This window comes from Dendronephthya gigantea, unplaced genomic scaffold (genome assembly GCF_004324835.1).
Source record: "Dendronephthya gigantea isolate DGI-Jeju-01 unplaced genomic scaffold, DenGig_1.0 000005F, whole genome shotgun sequence".
In the NCBI taxonomy this organism is placed as follows: domain Eukaryota; kingdom Metazoa; phylum Cnidaria; class Anthozoa; order Malacalcyonacea; family Nephtheidae; genus Dendronephthya; species Dendronephthya gigantea.
Window position 1 is genome coordinate 3,723,827 of NW_021163015.1, and position 20,488 is coordinate 3,744,314.

The 20,488-nt window shown below is 37.6% G+C and overlaps 2 protein-coding genes across 3 annotated transcripts; one reads left to right on the forward strand and one right to left on the reverse strand.

The window, feature by feature from the left end:
• The first annotated feature begins 3,726 nt into the window (after positions 1-3,726).
• LOC114515830 (sprouty-related, EVH1 domain-containing protein 2-like) lies at positions 3,727-4,952 on the forward strand. Its single transcript, XM_028535154.1, has one exon. The coding sequence runs from the start codon at positions 3,873-3,875 to the stop codon at positions 4,698-4,700; it is 828 nt and encodes a 275-aa protein (XP_028390955.1). The 5' UTR covers positions 3,727-3,872; the 3' UTR covers positions 4,701-4,952.
• Positions 4,953-7,261: 2,309 nt separating this feature from the next.
• Positions 7,262-19,214, reverse strand: LOC114516193 (fibroblast growth factor 8b-like). 2 transcript variants are annotated; one of them, XM_028535597.1, is made up of 5 exons: positions 18,843-19,214; positions 18,699-18,735; positions 18,408-18,567; positions 9,010-9,113; positions 7,262-8,929 (listed from the first exon to the last, which is right to left on the reverse strand). In XM_028535597.1, exons 1-5 carry the CDS (start codon positions 18,878-18,880, stop codon positions 8,480-8,482), a joined length of 789 nt encoding a protein of 262 aa, XP_028391398.1. In that variant the 5' UTR covers positions 18,881-19,214; the 3' UTR covers positions 7,262-8,479. The 2 variants fall into 2 exon arrangements, with proteins under 2 accessions (XP_028391398.1, XP_028391397.1); XM_028535596.1 differs by having other exon boundaries at positions 18,408-18,570; positions 18,843-19,213.
• Between the last annotated feature and the right edge of the window lie 1,274 nt (positions 19,215-20,488).

The window sequence follows — 20,488 nt, forward strand, 5'->3', positions numbered from 1 at the left end:
TGGTATACCCAATGGTGAGATTTAAACGTTTGGCCTGGACCCCACCGCGCGTAAGTTGACCATCCATTAACCAGCTTGACCGGAAACTAATCCTGTCAGTCCTGTATTCTAACACTTATAAGTACAGACTGACTGCGTGTCGTGAAATTGTTCACACGTCGTAATCTACAAGCACAATTTTGAATTCTTCTCACCCCTAATAATGTGGCATGCACCAAATTCTTCAGACATTATAATGAAGGTTTTTACGAGGAAAGCACCGTGGGGACAGAAGTGAAGTGCTGCTTGCTTTTATATAAAACATTTGAGAGACAGTAATGATTGGTCAATGATTGATTCTGACCATATGGAGACACTTGTGGGCTATTTTTATCTCGATAACTATACAACCATACTGCGCTAGTAAAACACATTTCAAGATTTCTTCTTTTTTTTCCTGCTTAACTTTCAACGCATCAAGAAATTAAAATATCGAAATAATTAAGGTTCGACTTTCATAATACGTGCGTTAAGATTACAATAATTCTGATTTTGATTGAATGACTGACCAACTGAACCCCCGACATGCATAATGGAACAAATCTTAAATAAAAGATAAAATTGTGAAATTCTGATAACAAAATCTAAAATGATTTTTTAGATCTCCGAGCTTGGAGTTTGTAACATAAATTAAGCTTAAAGGATTTGATTATCCATATAATCTGTTTTGTTTGACGATTTACGAACCATTCTAGTAATCCTGGTATGCACGGATACGACGATACAATCCCAAGGCAATTGGAAATTCGCATGCCTACAATTGAAAATTACTCTCAAGAATTTTGAATTGTGATTTATGAAAATATGTAATCTGGTCGTCCAGTGATAACCGACACCGTTTTATCCTTGCACAAGTCGAGCTTCCAAAACAAGCTCTGGCTGACAGCTCGTTTCCGGTTGTAAGAAAAAGCGAGGATTGCTTTATCAAACAGAGTCAATTTTAGGATTAATTGAGTCAGTTGAAGGGGCAAGAGAATTTGATGCGATATTTAGTCTTCTTGGTATTGTCGTGAGTTCAGTGTACTCAGTGATGCACCGCTGATCATTAAACACCAGCGTTTTGAGTAGACAGACTACAAGGCATTCACATCGGATATTTTACAGACAAATTACTTTAATGAATGGCCAGCCATAACTTTGACATACTCAAGTGCATGAATAGCAAAAGAATATTGCAATAAATTTTCTGAAAATCATCAAAATGTTCAAGAGCATGTTTCCATCATAGTCTTGTGTCCGGATCATGTCAAAGCGAAGTGATGTAGTGATGATGAAGTTCCAACCCGGCTGTGAATTCCTTGTTTTTCCCTACAACAATACAGATTCATTCCTAATCTTATCTGATTACCTGGTTAAGGTATACACTGCGTCCAAATAGGTCAGTTTCTATGGCATGGTGGTTGGATGTGATCATTGTGATGGCGCTTTTAGTGCACTCAAGGGTTAACTGTCATTTTTGATTAACAGAGACGATATAGTTTGATTTCACACATTTCAAATGAAAATCTTACGTAAATTCCTCTCTTGTGGCTCTTTGAACTAATCGAGTGGTTTTGTGTTCTGCTTCTTAGATTTTATTACGAACAATTTACTATTCAAAGAATTTCTTTTTCTTTTTTCCATTGCGAGAAATAATTTCCCAACTATAAATTTTCTTTACCAAAAGGAAAGTTGAATAACTTGAATTAGTTCAGCAACTGCCCAGTGAAATGATGGCGAAAACGAGAGGATTTTCTTCTGTTTTCTATAAAGCTTTGTTAAAACAACCCGACTTGGATAATATTCTGGGTATCTCTCAGGTACCTGCTCGTCATCCTGAAAAAGTCAGTCTTAGTAATTCACGTGTGGTTTTGTGGTTATCCTTCTCATTTTGATTATTGTTTAGATTACATAATATAGATATATACGAATTTCATTTCATGTTTAACTCCGGCGGCTGAACAGCGTCTTGAAAAGATTTTATCTAACCGTACAAACATACACATACACTGCTGAAAATATATTAAAGAGTTTATCTGTTATCATATTGAGACCTAAATTACGCACTTTATTTCTATGGCTACCGGCTAAATTAAGAAAACGACGGAAATTTAGTTTTATATTATATTGAATCTACAATAAATACAATAAATATCGTTTATCACTACTGACTATTTTTGCTCATTTTTCAATCGAATTTATGACATAAGAGGTAGACGTGGCCGAAGGTTCACATGCACAGGATGAAAACAAGAAAACATGAAACATAATACAAGAGAAGCAAAACATTATAAAACAAAGACTTAGATATGATGATTAATGAAAGCATCTTCCTTCGTTTAGAAAATTATTTTAAGTATATAAAAAATGACGGAAATATTACTCATTAGTCTCGCTACTGCGTAAATAATTCAAAGTCGATAACATTGTATTTTCCGTCAAGCCATGGCACAAATCATGCCCTTGCTATTTGTAATGTCGATTTAAAATAAACAGCCGGAAAGTTTAATGTAGAAAGGATTCCTGTTCTGTGTCTGTTTTTTATCACCACTAGACATTTATATGAGATAGTTCTTATTAAAATTAACTGTAGCATTAAAATGCGCATTAGTTTCCGGAGTGTTTTGTATCAAAATTCAAAGACCTATCCAGTTTATAAAGACAATGAGAGTTTCAAATCTAAACTATTGAAGCCTAAATTATCGCAGGGTTTAAAAGTTCACAAAGCGAATTGAAGCCTCTGCGAATGTTAATCCTGTGTCTGTAGAGTAAATAGTCATTGTGCCTTATTGATCTCGGCTCAATACGCCGGAAATGGCACCCCAATGCGCACAGATAGGTTGTCGCTGTATTGGGTAAGTTCATTTTGAAATAATAAAAGTAGCTGATACGTAAGTACAAGAGGTTGACTGTTGTTGAAGAGTGCAATAGTCTCGTAGTGCATTACGTGTAGCTTGATATTCCATATATCAGCTCGTGAATTGTATTTGGGCTCGAACTAACGAATATACGAGTCTTTATGAAAACAGACACAAAGTTTATGAAGGAGACATTTAATCTTCTCTTGTCAGTTGAAACGCATTCTAGCGTGACGTCATCACGGCTAGAGCAAATAAGCGTTCGTCTTTTAATTGGCAGGTGGGCGGGCATGGAATATTATTCTTAAGGTGTCTGGTTTGGCTCGTATAAATCTCCAAAGTGACTGTTCATTTTGAGCTAAGTTGACTACCCGAAACTACCAGGCATTTTATGCGTCCCTACCCTAGAAACGCCAGCAGTGATTTTGCCAAAAGTGGCAATGGCTTATGAATTAGTCATATTAGCCATCCGATATGTTTATTACTAAGGATTGCTCACGGTAAAGGCTTGGGGGTCCGGAAACTAAAAATTCCAACGTTTCCTGACTGTCTTATTGGATGTTTCATTTGCTTTCGGACGGCTCTCGATCGATAGCCAATGTATACCTCTTACAACGAAAGAAGGGGAATTGTTGAAGCGATACTGGCTAATTTAGATTTTTTCAGCTCTGGTAAGTTTTGTAAGTGATATGGCATTTGTTTGTTCATGTCTTCGGCCTGTTGATTGCGGACTGTGCGATTCGTATTTAATGAAATGAAGCTATAGGTCACCCTATATGATAGTTCTTATACTCATTTGTTGCTCACCATACAAATAAACCGAATAATAACGGAGATTTTTTATTTGCAGAAATTTCAACGAGTTCAACCGCTTGGTCGTTTGGTTTATGTTTACACGTAATTTATGCTGTCCATTGATACATTCTCGATACGATTGTTGATAAAGGAATCGATGTGAAAACGTGTGTATATTATTATAAATCGTGAACAGATAAAATGGATGTGCATGAGGACGACCAATTGATAATTCGTGAAAACCCATTTGATTCGGACCACTATGATGTTATATGGAAGCCTCGCAAGACGTTTGCAGCGAAGGAATATCGTTCCAGGCAAAAGCCATCTACTGTTGAAAATAAACTGAAGTCTTACAATGATAAGACTAGCAACGATATCAAAAATAATAAGGATAAGGCGATAAACTATACTTACATCGATGAATACTGTAGGGTGTCTGGTCCAGGCAAGACGAGAAACGAGGAATCGAGACCTGCGACGTTGAAAACAACTACGGGGGAATTCGGTCGTCCAAAGGTGTCCTTTGATACATTTGTACGACATCATATTGGCGGAGGCGGTACCGAACGTACTGAATATACCACAGCACAACCCCTAACCAAGGAAACCCGCGAATGTCAAAGAGCTCAAGGAAACACATTCTACAGATGTTCGGGAAACCGCGAAACTACGCCGTTAAGGGACTGTTATGAACAAGATGAGATTACTTTGAAATGCTGCGGTCATAATGTCGAAACATTAGTGGACTACTGTACTTGCATGTTTTGTGTTAAGGGTATTTTCTACCACTGCGCTGAAGATTCGTCTCGTTCTGACAGGGTATTAGACAATCCTTGCTCGTGTTCACCTGTGAACACGGGTTGTTTCGCTCGTTGGAGCTTGTTGGGATTACTTTCTGTATTTCTACCATGTCTCATGTGTTACCCGGTGGCAAGAGGTTGCACGGGTGTTTGCAAATGCTACAAAGAAGGAGAGTCACGTCGAAAGAACCGACATAATCTTCAAAATCGTGAAATACCAACGTAACCCCCTGTCTGTAAAAGTCGGACGAAAGAAATTACATATCGACTTCACGTCGACGTTACAGGTTTGTGGTCAAAGTTTGGCATGAGTTTCCCGCAGAAGCGATATGGGGATCAAATTACTTTGAAACTGCAAGAAAATTACGCAGCTGATATATGTACAGTGTACATAGTACGAATTAAAATGTTAACCATCAACCGTCTTCTCAAACATATTTATACAGCCAGATATTGTGCTTGTAAATAATAAATTTGTAAAACTCTGTTTTGCATTGGAGTTTGTTATATGGTATACCTAGTTGCAAGGTACGCGATATGATGGTAAAATACCACGCTTTACCATTTAGTGATGGTTTAAAGTGTGTAGCCGTGGATAAGTGTCATTGATTGTGTACAATGTGATTGCGCTGCATGCAAGTAATGTACCGGGCTGTACTCTGTTGAAGGACGACTCAACTGACCTATATAATTGCTACAGTCTTTCACACCACATCATTCGCTACAACTCTTTCATTTTTTTTACGACGATGCAGGCAACGTTTAAATCTGAAACATTTTCGTCTTGGGTTGCGTTCAATAATATCTTTGTGATCGATCTCATTCATTTCCCAAACTTACTTAACGTAAATATCAGCAATTATAATAAGGCATCTTTTAACGGCTAGCAGACGAATACTTTTTAAATCTACAATTTCAAGTACCCGTTGACCCTGTCTGTGCCTTTATAAAGGTTTAATTAAGAGAAATCACAGGCTCGCCTGGTTTACGAAAAATATGTTTTCCTCAAATGCTAACAACGTTTGAGCGCGTGTGTTTGATGCAATATGGTCCTGTTTTCGTGCCATTGAAATGACGGATTAAGTTCGGACTATTAGCGCGTCTGTAAACTTGTAATTCATGGTGTAACATGAGTGAATGAGGTTGAATCGTTATCAAAGACAGTGCTGATGTTGGACACAACAGGCGGTAAGTTAAGACATGATGAACTCCAGTCGATCACGCCACATGTGCGAAGGTATAGCGCTGTGTTTTGAAGCTCAGGTCCGGAAATTACGCGAAGCGTTTTCGAAGTTAAGCTGGGATATAAAAGGACAAGTCTAAGGCACCCTACGTATCTTAGCTCGATATGTTGGTCGCTGGTCCATTATAAGGACCTTGCGGTGAAAGAGGATCCGGAACACTTCAAAAATCAGATAGCGTTCAAGGATGTTGTTCGCTTGTTCTTACGCTCAGAACGCCAAGGTCAAGTCAATGAACTTCAATAGTGTACGTTAATTGTACAAGAATAGAAAGTATATATGAACCCCTGCAGTATGAAGCTGCAGGATGTCATTGCTCGTGGCGCGCATCTCGCTAGGTTTGTCCAAGTTTTAATCGTCTTAATCATGTTTGCTTCAATAAAGAGCTTTGGGAACCATCTTGGAAAGTTCTCGAACAAACTACGGAAGTAAAAATATCACAACCTACACAGTGATTCTTTTTGTTAACTTCCCTATCACTTATAAATTGTCAAAACGCCTTCTTCACGTTCTGTTTTACAGCTAAGTCGAAAAAGGTTTTTCTGCGAAAAGTTAAACTCTAAGTGGGCAGAGTATAGTGAGAAACTGAATACACAGGTCAGCTTTTGTGCCGTCACTTGTTGATCAAAAAATCTGAAAAAGAGCAAAACCGATCACAATACATACGCTTTCAGGCTGTATATTTCACTGAAGTTCCTGTGGAACGAAAACTGAATTTTTTTCCATTTCCTTTCCTAATTATTTTCCATTCTATTGTAAAACTTTCGCCTTAAGATTCCATTCCTTAAAACTCGCCAATCACCAAAACTCCGTCCTTCTTTTAAAACTTCCCCATAAAAAATCTTCTCTTTTAAAACTTCCCCTAAATCTTATAAAGTTTTTTTCAGGAGAGGTTCCGGAAAGTCCTTCATAGCTCCATTCTCTTCTTCCTCTTCTTCCTCTCTCTTAAAGCTTCCCCACTGCTACACGGCTCCCTCTCTCTCTTACAGCTCAATGCTACAGCTTCCTTTCTCCTAGACCCCACGCTGCTTCAGCCCTCTCTTCTAAAGCTCCTAACAGCTACAAACCCCTCTCTCCCAGAACTACCCCACTGCTATAAACCCCCTCGTTCACAAACTCTCCCACTATTACAGCTCCCGGAACTTCCCCACTGCAACAGCTCCCTCGTAAAACCTTCCCTTGTCTCAAGCTTCGCATTCGCTTAAACTCCTCTTTCTACATCCCACAGCTAGCCTCTTCTCGGTAATGCTCTACCCTCTTCCTCCTCCTTTTCTAATGCTACCCCTTCTAAGCTCCTCTCTTCTAAGGCTGCCCTCTCTTCTAAGGCTTCCTCCTCTGAAAGTCCACATGAAGTCAAAGAAATCGAAGATCAACTGAATTGTATCTTTTCCACAGAGCAAACCCCTTTGCCCAGCATAATGTAAATCGGTTAGAACTCAACCCCTACCACACCTCTTCCCTTCCTTTTCTCATTATCACAGCAATCATTATCACACTAAGGAAATTAAATAATAAATAACTTTATTTGACATCAAATTGTCTACTTTTTGTTATGTCTTGTTTATATTTTTTTACTCTATGTATGTTCTGTATTCATTTGGCATGCAAAGCCTATTTAATTTGTACGTATTCTTGTGCCTAAGTGAAGATACCCCGAACTATAATCGTATATATTGATATAAATCTTGTCAGAATGATTTCTTCATTCATTCGTTTGCAGGTATCTCAACTTGTAAATATTGTTTTGATAGCGATACTCAAAAAGCGATCAATCTTGTTATATCATTGATCAGAGAGAAATACCGCGGCGCACACAGTCAGATTTTGGAACTCCAACCTAAACAAACTGCAAGTTAGGTACTTATTAACTCTAAACACCATTCTCTCGTTTGCTTCACTGGGATAACTTTCAACCGTTCATTGTGCCTGATGGGGCAGAAATTACTTTCATGGTGTCCAAGAATATTATTGAGAGCAGATGCAGGCAGTGAAAGTCAGCCTTAGGAATAGAAGTTGGTTGGTTCACAAGTGAAAAATGATCAACAAAGATACTCGCAGTAAGATATAACCTTTTGGTATTCATCCTTGGTACATTACAACCTCAGGGTTCTGAACTGTTGGAATAGAAATATCGTGACTCTGGATAAGATTCATTTGTATACGGATTGAGCAGAGAAAATGAATTGAAGAAATTTTGAAGACGAAGGTTTGAAAATAGGAAGCTCAATGTGACGTTTTTGAAAGGATCAGTTCCCATCGCTTTATGTTCGCTGATTTATATGTTTGAATATGTTCTCTAAAATACCGTTTATATTACTGCTAGTATTTACAGAACTCTTGTATATTCGCATTTTTATATACGATAAATGTTTTAAAGAATAAGTACATCTCTCTATGGCACAAAATATATCCGTAGCGTTAACCACCCTCCCAGGTTATACACTGAACTTATCTCGTATTTTATCGCTTGTCTGGTATAAACTGAACTTGTTTTCATCGTGCTTCTTAGGAATTAAGCCGTTTTTGAAGTATTTTGATTTATTCTACGTTTCCCTTTCCTCAACATTTCCATACTGAACCCAGTTATTCAGCCAGTGTAATTCAGTTTATATCAAACAAGTCAGTAAAACATTTTTCGAGCAACAGGCAGTCATAAATCGGCCTTTTTGATATTGAGCTTTGCCGGCTACGAAACAGGAATACGATCGTGTGGACAGCGATCATACTCTCTGAAATATTCATTTCTCTTGTAGAGGACTGGACACTATTCTTCTGCACATTTACACCTGCAGTTCTTCCGTCTAAGCAGTCGTCTACATCTGCTTATCAACTTTATAATTTCTCCACGTCTCAAATTTCTCCAATTTTTTTGCCGCATGCACTTTATGTATCGCTTGCAAATCTTTCCATTCCGTCTGTCTTTACGTCTTTTTTTAGCTTCGAGTGGAAACTCATGTTTCATTAAATGTCTTCGTATATTACGCTTTACGTGTCTTTTTTTCGACTTAAGCATGTACATGAGAAATTTTGTCGCGTGCTGGTTTTCGCCAAAGACTTTTGAAAAGACCTTTGGTTCTCCCCCACCTCTGAACGCTAAATAGCGCGATACATTCTTCTTTCGTCCGTATTTATCTGATATAAACTGTATGTATCCGTCTTCTCTGAACCTCGGCCTAAAAACACATCGTCTTACATGTTTTCCTTTCTTTTCTGCCTGGAATATTAAAAATAACATTCAAACGTCAAAAACAAATGAGATGAAATGGTGCGTACTTAAAGAATGCTTTTACTTACCAATCCAGCAGTTTCCCCTTTTACATTTAAACAAATGTAATAATTGCTTTTGTAATGTCGAATACGAACTTTTCCAAACGTGTCACTTTCAACAATTAGCTTCGCTAGAAAATGGACCAAAAACATGGTAAATTATCAATGCCTAGAGGAGTCCTTTGAGGAGACGAGCTGGTCTAGTTAAGTTAGAGAATACGGGGATATTTTAGGCTTATTGTGTATCTCCATGACGAGGAGAGACTGGGATCTTTCTTCTAATTCTCAGCCTCCTAAAACGATGCGTAGACATCTCATAGATTTTCCTCCCATAACACATGCATCCCCAAGCACCATAGAACTTTGGGTTTTTCTTGTTCAAATACCCTTTAGTGATGTATATGATTGCATCTGGCATTCCTAATACCATCAAAAAGCGACCACATTGTATAGTGTTCAGTAATAGCAATGACAGGAATTAGAGAGATGTCCGATTGCATTAGTAAATTCCAACATAATGATTAGCATAATATGCTCGGTAATTAGCAGAGTAAAGCATTTACAAATAATAAGTCGTTGCATTCTTCCGCTCATTTTAACACTGAGATGCTCTAACGCGTTTGTGTTCATAAGCTGCTCAAATTCTACCTCATGCAAACATTGCAAAGTATTTTTGGAGTTAAAACATCGGCCATACACAGACAAAGTAAATACCCCCCTCAACGAAACTAAATACTCTTTAACTTAAAAGGTAAAATAAGGAACATGCGTATACCAAATGCCTGGAAAATGTAACTCTTTTGTTGAATAGCTATAAAAATGTGAATCGAATCGCAGGAAGAAGGAAAATGGAGAAGCCAATGAACGTCTCGAAACAAAACCTGACCATTCATACACTTTCCCCAATCCTAAAGGGGAAACTCTCTCCTTTCGTGTACTTCGTGATGATTTTGATTGGGCGCTTTTAACGTCAATCGGGAGTATTCTCAGCGAAATATGAATGTTTGTATTGTAAACAGTATGGTTTCAAGAAATCATTGGCATCATTATTGCGTGAAAAACATCTTGGGAGGGTAAAGTTGCCGGGAGTGAAAATATAATTAACGAAAACAGACTGCTTGAAATATTCATTCATTTCATTTCAGATATTGCAACAGCTCAATTATATTTGGGGTGACAAGAGGTAGGGGTCCTGACGATAAGGGTCCCTTCCATTTTGTCGAGTGGAGTGTCGGGAGTGAAGAAAGAGCCTGTTGTATTCGGTGTGGTCTCAAAATTCTAAACACGACAAAGGCTAGGAAGTTGTGAGCTTGTAGCCTACACGCAGACAAAATGCATTTTAGGTATATCAGGCTAATAAATACACTGGACCCATCAACCATTCTTTACTAAATTGAAGATGACTGCCCAGTATGAAATATTCACACGACCCAGTGAAAATTTATCACAAAGGTCATTTCTTAACCTAATCAGTTTTTTTCTGCCACCCTTCGATGGACTGAGTGTTCTTGTTTCGTGTGGCTATTTCATTATCTCAAATCACGTTCAGTGAAACATGCCCTTCAATATAAATGGCAGACACACATAGAATATCAAACAAAAAACCTTTGTCGGTATAAAAATATTTACGGAATGTTTGTTTTAAAGTTTACAATGTAAACAGGGAAAAAATAAAGAGCATGTTACCGATTTTGTAACTTCATGGCGAGTTCTCGCTGTTTCTGAATGCTCTCTTTAATTGGTCCTTGTTTTTTGACATAATTCCTTTTAAGCTTGAGCTCAGTGTGTGTAAAAACAAGATGGTTTGTTTTTGTTGTTGGCCTTCGTTTCACAAGCCGTGACAAGGTCACTTGCTCCAGCCAAATAATTAGTGTTGAGCTAACACAAACATATGACTCTGTTTATCTGACTGAGTTTGAATAAACAGTAAAAAGGTGGCCAAACTAATATTAAATATAGACTGATGTTAATGCTTACTGAAATGCAAGTATTTGTGATAAAATTATTTTGGGATTGGTTCAATTTAAGCAAGTGCTTGCAACAACTGTAATTAGCTGTCATTCCACGCGTGCGTCATTGACTCCAATGAGAAAATCTGCGTGCTGGAACTAGCCAATGAAATGCCGTGCAGCAAACGGAAATTATCCAATCAGCTTCAAGCAATACCTATGTGCAAAAACTGACATCAAACACAAATTCTACCAACTTGTTACGTTCGTATCTACCGAATAGATTTATTCTAAACTGAATATATTCTTCTTGCTTACACTTATGCTGTCTTAGACTGTGGCTCGGAAATGAGCCGTGGTTTGCATATTTTCCTCCATTGTTTCAAATCATCTTCATGCAGATTTCATTACTGCAAATATTCCTGAATGCATTCAAACACGTAAAAAAACTGGCATCAGAAGAAAATCTATCATTACCACCTTATAAGGTAAACATTCAACTTACGCTAGTCAAAGAAAACAGAAAGGAACCATTAGCAAAAATCCAAATATTTGTGTGTGTTTGTGAAGAGATATTTTGACAGTACAAAGAACGCCCAGCATAATGACATTTATCTTAGTTTGCACTACGACTTTTGTTTTTTCCGAAATCATAAAGTATTCCCAGGCCCAGGAGCACACTTTGAAATGCCCAGCGCTAATCGTAAAATCATTTGAACCATTTGCATGTCATTAATGACATAACTTAACAAAGATTTTAGCAAAGCAAAATGTCCTGTCAATAATTCCCACGATGGTCAGCCGTTTTTTCTCATTTTAAGTTGCATCACACAAATACAATACGGAAACGTTTTGAATATCTGAGCAAATCATTTTTCAAATAGTCTTCGTTTTGTTTTTGTTCCCTGTACGTTATGAGAGGGCACTTCAACAATAAAAGCACAATCTGTGAATGCATTAAGCACCTTCACGAGCTGCATTGAAGTTACCTCATCATTGAAGTGTTCACAACGGCGCAATCTGCGGAATAATCTTATTTCTAAGAGCAAAACTAGCAGGCTTTTTCACAGAGCTCTTAGCCTATTCAAGGTCTGTTTTCTGGAAACATCGATGAACGAAGCGTGGAAGTAAGATTCAGTTGTTTGGAGAGAACAATAAAAGGTACACCACGTATTAAACTGAATTCTACAATGTCATGTACAAAAACAATCGAGAGACGTTTTGAGGTCGACTTGAGAGTGTTCTTCTGAACGACGGTAAAGGTGGAACGATGCACTGTTTCTTACAAAGGCTTCACTGTGTTTTAAACCGGAGACCAGAGAAATATTCATGCAAGGTAACGAAATTTCCTACAAACTATTCTAGACTAAATTTCTTGCTATTTTGTGCACAAAAAGGTAGAATTATGCCTTTGAGTCTCAGTTACCAAAGGCGTGGTGAATTTTTGGCGTATACATGTAACATGTTCTGTATAAATGAAGCATGTTTGATGTTTTCTATAATCTGTTGCAAGGGATGCGCGCTCCAAGTTTCGTTCCCATATTTCGTGATATGTACAGCGTTTCCACAATCCATAATGTCGAACCCACGTTTTTTCGCAATCGGTATCGACTTATCTTGCGTCTAAATAGATCTCCCATTGTTTTAGCCAGCGGGTTGCAATGACATCCGTAGATTAGATAATTTATGCCATTTTCCTAATCTGCTTGTTTTCCGTTTTTACACATTTATAGATTTATCTGATAACTGAAAGGTCTAGCCGCAAAAAGCATGCTTTTAATCCGGTAAATATTGAATAGTTTTATTAATGTTAGGTCATGTTAGTGTCCAAATTATGTGCCTCTTTGACAGCAAAACCGTGCACAAAAATATTGATTTAATTTAAAAGGTTACGACACACAAAACTCGAGTTCGCCAACTACCCACGCTATTATTGTGGTCATTTTGAGAATACCTACTCAGAGGCATTACATTGCGCACGCGCACACTACGTAACTAAAGGCATTTGGATTCATGCCGGGCAAAGCGGCAGGAAAAGCCAATGAAGTAAAGACTTCGTTGTAATTTTTAATTTAATTCGTAAGCGTAAATTGTTGACTAGTGAAATGAATTAAACGAAATCGCTTCCATATGGTCTGAGAGTTAGAATGATAAATCAGGCAGAGAATTTAAATATTTTCTTGCGTCAATTGACTTAATGTATCAATTAGGTCGTCTATAGATTTTCACCTTTTAATTCAGTTCCAATTTAAGTAATGCAAGGAATGGAATGGAAGGGTCAGTTACGTCAACTCAACTAGAGTCCGAAATCTGCTTCACCGTAATACAGGAAAAACAACTGTTTTCAAGATTGTATATTCAATTGTATAGACGTATTTTACAGTGGTGAAATTTTCATCGTTATTTAATAATCCGAGTAATGAACGCAGGATAAATTATAACGCATGGTTTACACACGTGCAAAATTTTGCAACAGCATTCAACAACATCCGATGTTACATAGATTTGAGAACTGTGCGAAAATTGAACAGAGTACACTGTATTGAAAGAGACAAAACCTCACAGAATTGCGGCAAAAATCACAGTGATTTTGAAGTGAAACGCAGTAGGGAAAAACAAATAAAGTGTTTGTATCGTTCAATACCAAACACATGGAGAAAATTTAGCTCATGTACCGTTGAAATAACTTTGCCTGAATCACACATCGTGTAAAATGTTATTGAAGGCAAAGCTAAAGTTATGACCCTTGGCGTTTTATAACACGATAGTCTTAGAAATGCTTAACATCACGTTTAATGTCTGAATGAATATCTCGATCCTCCCACATCGACTTTCTGTCTCTGCGATATTTAAATCAAGATAACTGTGAACCCCGCGACGAATATCACACAAGTACATAGCAGGGTACATTCTCTGTTTATTACAAGAAAGAATCTTTTTCCTCCTAGAGTTTAAAAAAACGCTATGGATATACGAAATGTTTCTAAAGAGGTTATCCGGAGTTTTATAAAGCAAACGTTGATCGACCGTTTGTCTTGTATGAAACCGTGGTATGTAAAAGCTTTCAGTTAGAAAGATCAAAGTGTGATGCCGTGACTACAAACATTACAATCTGTCTGTTCTTTAATCTGGTTTACAATTCTTTTACATTCAAATTATTCTGTGTGCAGTATTCTCCTAATGACAGATACTGATGGGAGGAATCATTGGGAGGGGTGAATTGTTGATACTGATAATTATGATAACTGATAACTCTCACCATACTTTCCAACACTCGTGCAAAGAACATGGCTAATTAACATAATTGGCGTAAATCATAACAGATTTGCAGGCCAATCTAAACACGTGTACCTACATAGTTCGCCTTCCGTCATTCTTGGCACATCTTTAGAGAAATAACAGCGAAATTTATTCAAATAACTGAAATGGTGCACGCGGTGCTCTCAGGAACGCCCTGTAGACGCCTGCAGGAAACTGCCGGAGGTAAAGTGTTATTGCATTTTAAACATGCTATTTTGAAAATAAAGATCATATCCTCTCTAATCTTTGCTCGATTGTTAGATTGTTTTTTATATAAATACAATTTTGTCCTGTGTCAAAACTCTTCTCCAAAAGACTATAATATATCAGGCGTCTTATAATATAAATTTAAAAAGTCGTGTACTTTGTCGTCTAAATTGCCGTATAAAAACTAGGCGTGTCAAGACTTAATAAAGTCAGCTTTTTCTCTGTTAGGGCTATTCATTTGTATGTTCAAACCATTCAATTTTACAGGCAATTTATGTTAAGTGTGTGTCTGGTTTTTGCTAATGTCCAATTTCAACATCACATTAGTTTGTTAGCTCACGAAGATCACTGATTTCCAAAATAACAGCATGTACACTGTATGTCTGTAACGGGTTGTAACTGCTCTTCATTAAATGGTCGGTTAAGAAATGTTGTTGGACTCAACATGGGTTATCATAACGAAGAAAAAACCACAGATGAACAGGAAGGAACCTTGTTCTTTCCCACGTGGCAGGAGTCAAAACTTTCTGATAAAATAATCATCTTAATACGCGATAAATTGATTAGCTACAAAATAATTAGAATTACGGAAGAGAAATTTGAGTTTCCACAGTCATTCAATCAAAACAGGTCTGCGATGCGAAGTCTAAAGAAAGTTCAAATTGGCTTACGTTTCTTATAAATTGGCTTACCTCGAATCAAATTATTTGAATTGGTTTAAATGTCTCAATACTTAATTTAACCATTATAAACATAGATAATAGCATCATGACAAATTATAGCAACAATCATATTTGTCAGGCATGCAGCGATGTTGTTATATGAAAGAGTTTTTAAAGCGGTGCTTATACCCCATCATGCAGTTGACGTTCATCGTTTGCAAACACTTTAAAGAAACGAATAAAGTTAAATAACTTTTATAAAAATGTGGAAACTCTAGTCGATATTTTCTGGAAATGTCTTTGCCCTTTCGAGTATTGAGCCGTGTCTTGGATGGGCATTGAAAGATACCAATTTTGGTCAAAAGACTTTTTACCCTGAAGCGCATTTTTTGATGCATATATTACCTCCCTCTGAGAATAAGGTCGATAAAGGTGGCTTTTGCTTGATTAACGAATTATCAAAACACACCATACACTAAACTGATTAGTCTTACTCACGAAACCGAACGATGTGGGCTTGTGTTGGAAAGTGTAGAGTTTTTTACTGAGCCCGAACCTTGTGTGTGTGGGAGATAGGAAGATAATCACAATCGAGCAGAGTTACGAAGGATACCTAGGTTGAGGTTCTGTCGATGAGGTTAACGGTGGTCAACCACAACTTAATTGAAGGGTGGAATTTATTATGAAAGGGAAATAAATTATTAAAGCTTCTGTTGCAACGCTACTTGTGTCGAAACACAAGATCAATGTATGCGCAGTGATTGCTTTAAATAGTCACTCCAATTACTGTTTTTTAAGGAAATAATAAGACAGTTCATGACGTACAACGCACGAGATGCCAGCGCAACGCAGGATCAATCAAAAGCAATCTCATTTCCCAAGTAGCATACACAAACCAGCTGTCAATATCGGCTATTCCCCTGATTTATTGCTCAATGCTTTTATAGTAGAGAGATAAAACATTATTATTGCAATAAAAACCAATAAACCTTGATGCCGGAAGATTTTGATGCCGCAAGATTTATTCGCAGAAAAGGAATTCCATTTAAAATATTTCGACGTAAAAACTGCGCGAAGCATTTCAGGAAATAAAACCAAACGAGGAAATCCCACCATGTTTCTCCTCTTAAATGTTATTCTTAACTAGCATGACTGCGAATGTCAGGCCTTTTTATTTTCAGGCTCAGCTTTAAAGGCTATTTTTAGTTTTTATTGTAAATATTCGAGATTTTGAAGACGTGATTTCATCTCATGGTATTTCATTTCATACTTGTTTCAAACTAAGTTCTACCAACATTGTCTTTCGTATCAATTGAATTAAAAGTGATGATCATTTAGTAAATAAATCCAATTTGATCTTTAGGTTCATTGTTAAATACTTATTCCGTTATTCACGGATGAGGTCGAGGCTATGTGGTTGTAATTATATGAATATCATTAGTCTTAATTAACATGCGTAGTTTATCATCAGTTAGTCTGTCGAAAGATAAGCCTTTATCGCAAGTATTTTTATAAATGTAGCAATGACGGACCACAAAGCTAGTACTTCAAAGTATTCGCGGTTATATATTTCTTTAAAAGTGTGTGATAAATCAACTTTTATAACTAAACTCATACCTGTCAAATCTCAAGTGCTGCATAAAAGGTGCTCAGATATTTGTATACTTTAATGCATTAGTGTAATAGTATATTTTGCTAGGTAGGCGAATATTTGCATTGTCTGGAGTGGTTTGGACGATCTTAATGCCAAAAGGAGAATTGTTGAGCGTGGGCAAATGCTGTTTAGACACTCCCAAAGACTTCAACAGCACCTTCACCTTTTTAAAACAACTTTTCATAGCGTTGAGTTAGCATAACATGCTTTGCAAGACAGTGTTATCACGACTGGATCCATTCATAACTGGGAATAAAAAATTGAACTGATTTATGTCTTCCGTCTTCAAAATATACTTCTGATCATTGATGTGAAGTACGTGTGTTAAGAGGTTTTATGCTTATGAAGTCTACAGTATATAAGTATGTTATAATAAAAGACTAAAAAACGCACAATACTGCCGAACCTAAACTTTTTTGGGGTCGCTGGATAAAGTTATTCCTAAATTTACTTTGGCTTTTTGCCTTGGTTTTAATCTCATATGTGTAGCAAAGAGCTTCACGAAAATGACTTATTTCTGGTTAAAACAACAGCATTGAGATTCCTTGATCCTCTTTAGACTACACAAGTGCTTTCCATATATATAGATTGCTTCTAGAAGTGTCTATGAGTTTGTATAAACAAGGGTGTCCTTATTTGTAAAGGATTAGCCATTTAGCAGTAATAACAAATAATGTTTTATTGCATAAATAACAAAGCCCGCTTGAAGACAAGAAACCATTTGTTAAAGTCGCGGTAATCAAGGAATTCCAACCCCTAACGCGAACTAACGATTGCTTGTTCCGTTGCGGTGATTCACTCAAGTTTGAAAATTAATTGTCTGTCCATGAACGTCGGTAAAGGAAGCCCGGAGGATGAAATCATGTTTATAATACTATTTAGCTTCAGAAGAAGCGGTTGGATATCTGCATGGTAACGCAAACTATGCTAAACAAGTAAGACAACGCGTACGCTGCTAATGTTTCCGCCGCGTTCGTAATCAGCAGCGCATCCTATTTTTGGCGTGAAAAATGCGCAATCATTACATTCATTCCGTCTGTTAGAAGTCAAAGCTTTGACGTGTAATGTTATGATATTGCGGTCGCAAGACCTTGCCTTAGAGGTGCTGTAATATTGCCAATTAAAGCATTTCCTATAGTCTCTGCCAAATGCCGCCCTTTATTTCAACACGGTCTCGCTGATGGAAGCTCGAAAACGGCTTTCCCTCATTAAATCTTGTTATCAAACCATCTAGATATAACGTGTTGGAAAATACACATGACACACGATGCTAGACCACACATTATAAAGAAAATTGCTCGCAACAGGACAAGAGGAGCCCGAACAAAAGCAAAACGACCATGTTGGGCGAATGCTATCCGGTTACAATGTGTTGAGTATCACTGCAGTTATTAGCTTTTCTTTACTGAAGCTGCGCAGAAATAAAATTCCTTGTTTGGATCAAAATGTGATTGGACTGCATTCCAAACAAGCGTAACAAGATCCTTCTTGAACGACGAATTAGGTTTTTGAATGCATGCAAGTTTTATTTTGAACACCTGTTGTGGCCTGCCTGTAGTATAAAGCTTGTCTATTTAACCCCATAATCTTAATAGAAACCCGACTTTACCAATTTACCAACGCTGATACCATCATAAAATAGAAGCCACTCACCAGCATCACTTTTTGCATCAGCGCTTGCATTCACCGTTCTTCCTAATACTTGTACATATTTCGAACTGGCTTTTGAATAGAGTTGAACAGTTTTTGAATACGACGGAGTTGTCTTATCAGTTTTCTGTCGCTGAACGTCATAATGCTTTCCAAGTATGTCCTGCTGTTTCAACCGTGCGACAGAAAGAAAAGTAAAAATTGAGTTGCTTACGAAGGGAAAACGATACTGCTCTAGGCCCGATCCCATAGTCGTGAGATATGACAGCTTATTGAAGTATAGCTAACACTTACCGAGGTTTCGGTCCGAGCCAGGATCAATAATAAATATCTGAAACAAAAACACAGAAAGATAAACGTCCATTTATCAGAATGGCCAAAACAGAAGCAAGCGAAAGGTCATGAGTGCTTTTGAAATTTGATGTATCAAAAACCCACGTGTAAAATGACGCAGTGGTAGAGCCGTAAACACGCATTTCAATTTCCCTCCTTCAACGTTTTGTACGACCAGTAATCGTCGTTTTGTGTAAGATTTGTAAACCTTTCTTGGACGTTGCGTTCACTCATTTGCCACATGTCTAGCTTGTCCGCTTGTGAAATCAATATTTGTGCTCATCCCCGGGGGTAGTGGGCTATACGTTCACTCGCCTTCAAACTGTACCTAAGCAGTGCATCTTATGTACACAGGTTGTGCGCACGACTCCCGTCGTTCAACGAAACATTGGAAACGTCAAGGTTCATATAAGATTTCAATGTCCCGTCGCTGGACAAATATAAACATCATCTCAATTGTCACATTCAAGTTTCACCGCGCAGCTATCACATAATGCCAACTCGTTTCCTGTTCCATTCAAACTGTCATATCGAAGCGCGCGCGCACATCCGAGAGACCGCTTTGGGAGATAGCGTCCAGGCTTCCACAGATACGGTCGGAAAATACAAAACGAAGAACGCACTACATATTCAAGGGGAGCGTGTGTGAGAGAAGAAATGCGCGCAAGCTATGCAAAATTGGTGCATTTTTTCGCAATCAAAGAATGTTTATTTTACAAGTGTTAAAACGTCAGATAAACACAGTCTTGGAACAGTTAATTAGCGTAATGAAGTCTATCTTTGTGTTCTTGTTTTTCTAGCTTGTTTTACGATCAACAGCGAAGGTGACAAGCGATGAGTATTACACATCTGTGATGTGTACCTGGAGAACTGGTATTTCCACACAAGAACCACAGCTGTCTCTTTAGACATTCAATGCTCAAGATAGTTACAGTAAAAGCTCCTACAGTGAGTGTTTATGTAACGTTGTGGGAGCGCAAGAGCCCACAGGCTTTACTTCGTGAATCAGCAGCGAGAATTGACGACAAGCAGTGTGTTTGAGTTGATGTAAAACCAGACAAACAGGATGACTGGACTCTGCTGCTAACCTGGAAGCAAAACTCAGCTTACAGAAATGCAATAAACTAAACTAATTATCACCAAAATTTTAGGCAGAGTAACCTTCCTAATTTATCTCGTGTTTCAGAAACTTCATTAATTGGTTCGAGATAACTCAAATGAACGAGAAAATCAAATGAACTTTTTCGGAAGAAATAGCTTAACCTAGAACAAACGAGGATAGTGTTTTCCCCAGTCAAGAAATACCAAGCCAAATTGTCTGCATCAATGTCCCTAGTGTTGATCCCCTTTTGGGAATGCATATTTATCATGTGATCTCATCGTTTGTCAACTCCAAGTTAGAGCCTCATGTGATCCATTGCTAATAGATGATTGGTTAATGAAATGACGAAGCACTGGTCAAACAGGAATGGTTGGGTTTGACCATAATCATGAACCAGACGCGTTTTCGTTTAACACGCCGCCCCGGAAGCCAGAAATGAAGAAACGTTACGAAACAATGTTTAATTGTTCTCCCATCTTTTTATGAGAATATTCTCCTGTGGTGTTTCATGGGAAACTTTTCAATATTTGTTAAAAATAAATATTTTGACGTAGCTGTCTATAAAAGTAAGTTTGCGTCCCAAGGTTAAACACATATTCAGGTCAAAAGTGCATTGCACGTGAGGAATTAAAAACAAAAGATTTTTTCC

What these genes read in the sequence shown, in the direction of transcription:
- LOC114515830 (XM_028535154.1), top strand. Translation starts at nt 3,873, where the DNA reads ATGGATGTGCATGAGGACGACCAATTGATAATTCGTGAAAACCCATTT.
- LOC114516193 (XM_028535596.1), bottom strand. Translation starts at nt 18,880, where the DNA reads ATGCGTGTTTACGGCTCTACCACTGCGTCATTTTACAC. An exon ending in ACCACTGCGTCATTTTACAC is followed by an intron (nt 18,736 to 18,842) that starts GTGGGTTTTTGA and finishes TTTTTGTTTCAG; the next exon opens with ATATTTATTATTGATCCTGG. An exon ending in TGATGCAAAAAGTGATGCTG is followed by an intron (nt 9,114 to 18,407) that starts GTGAGTGGCTTC and finishes TCCATTTTCTAG; the next exon opens with CGAAGCTAATTGTTGAAAGT.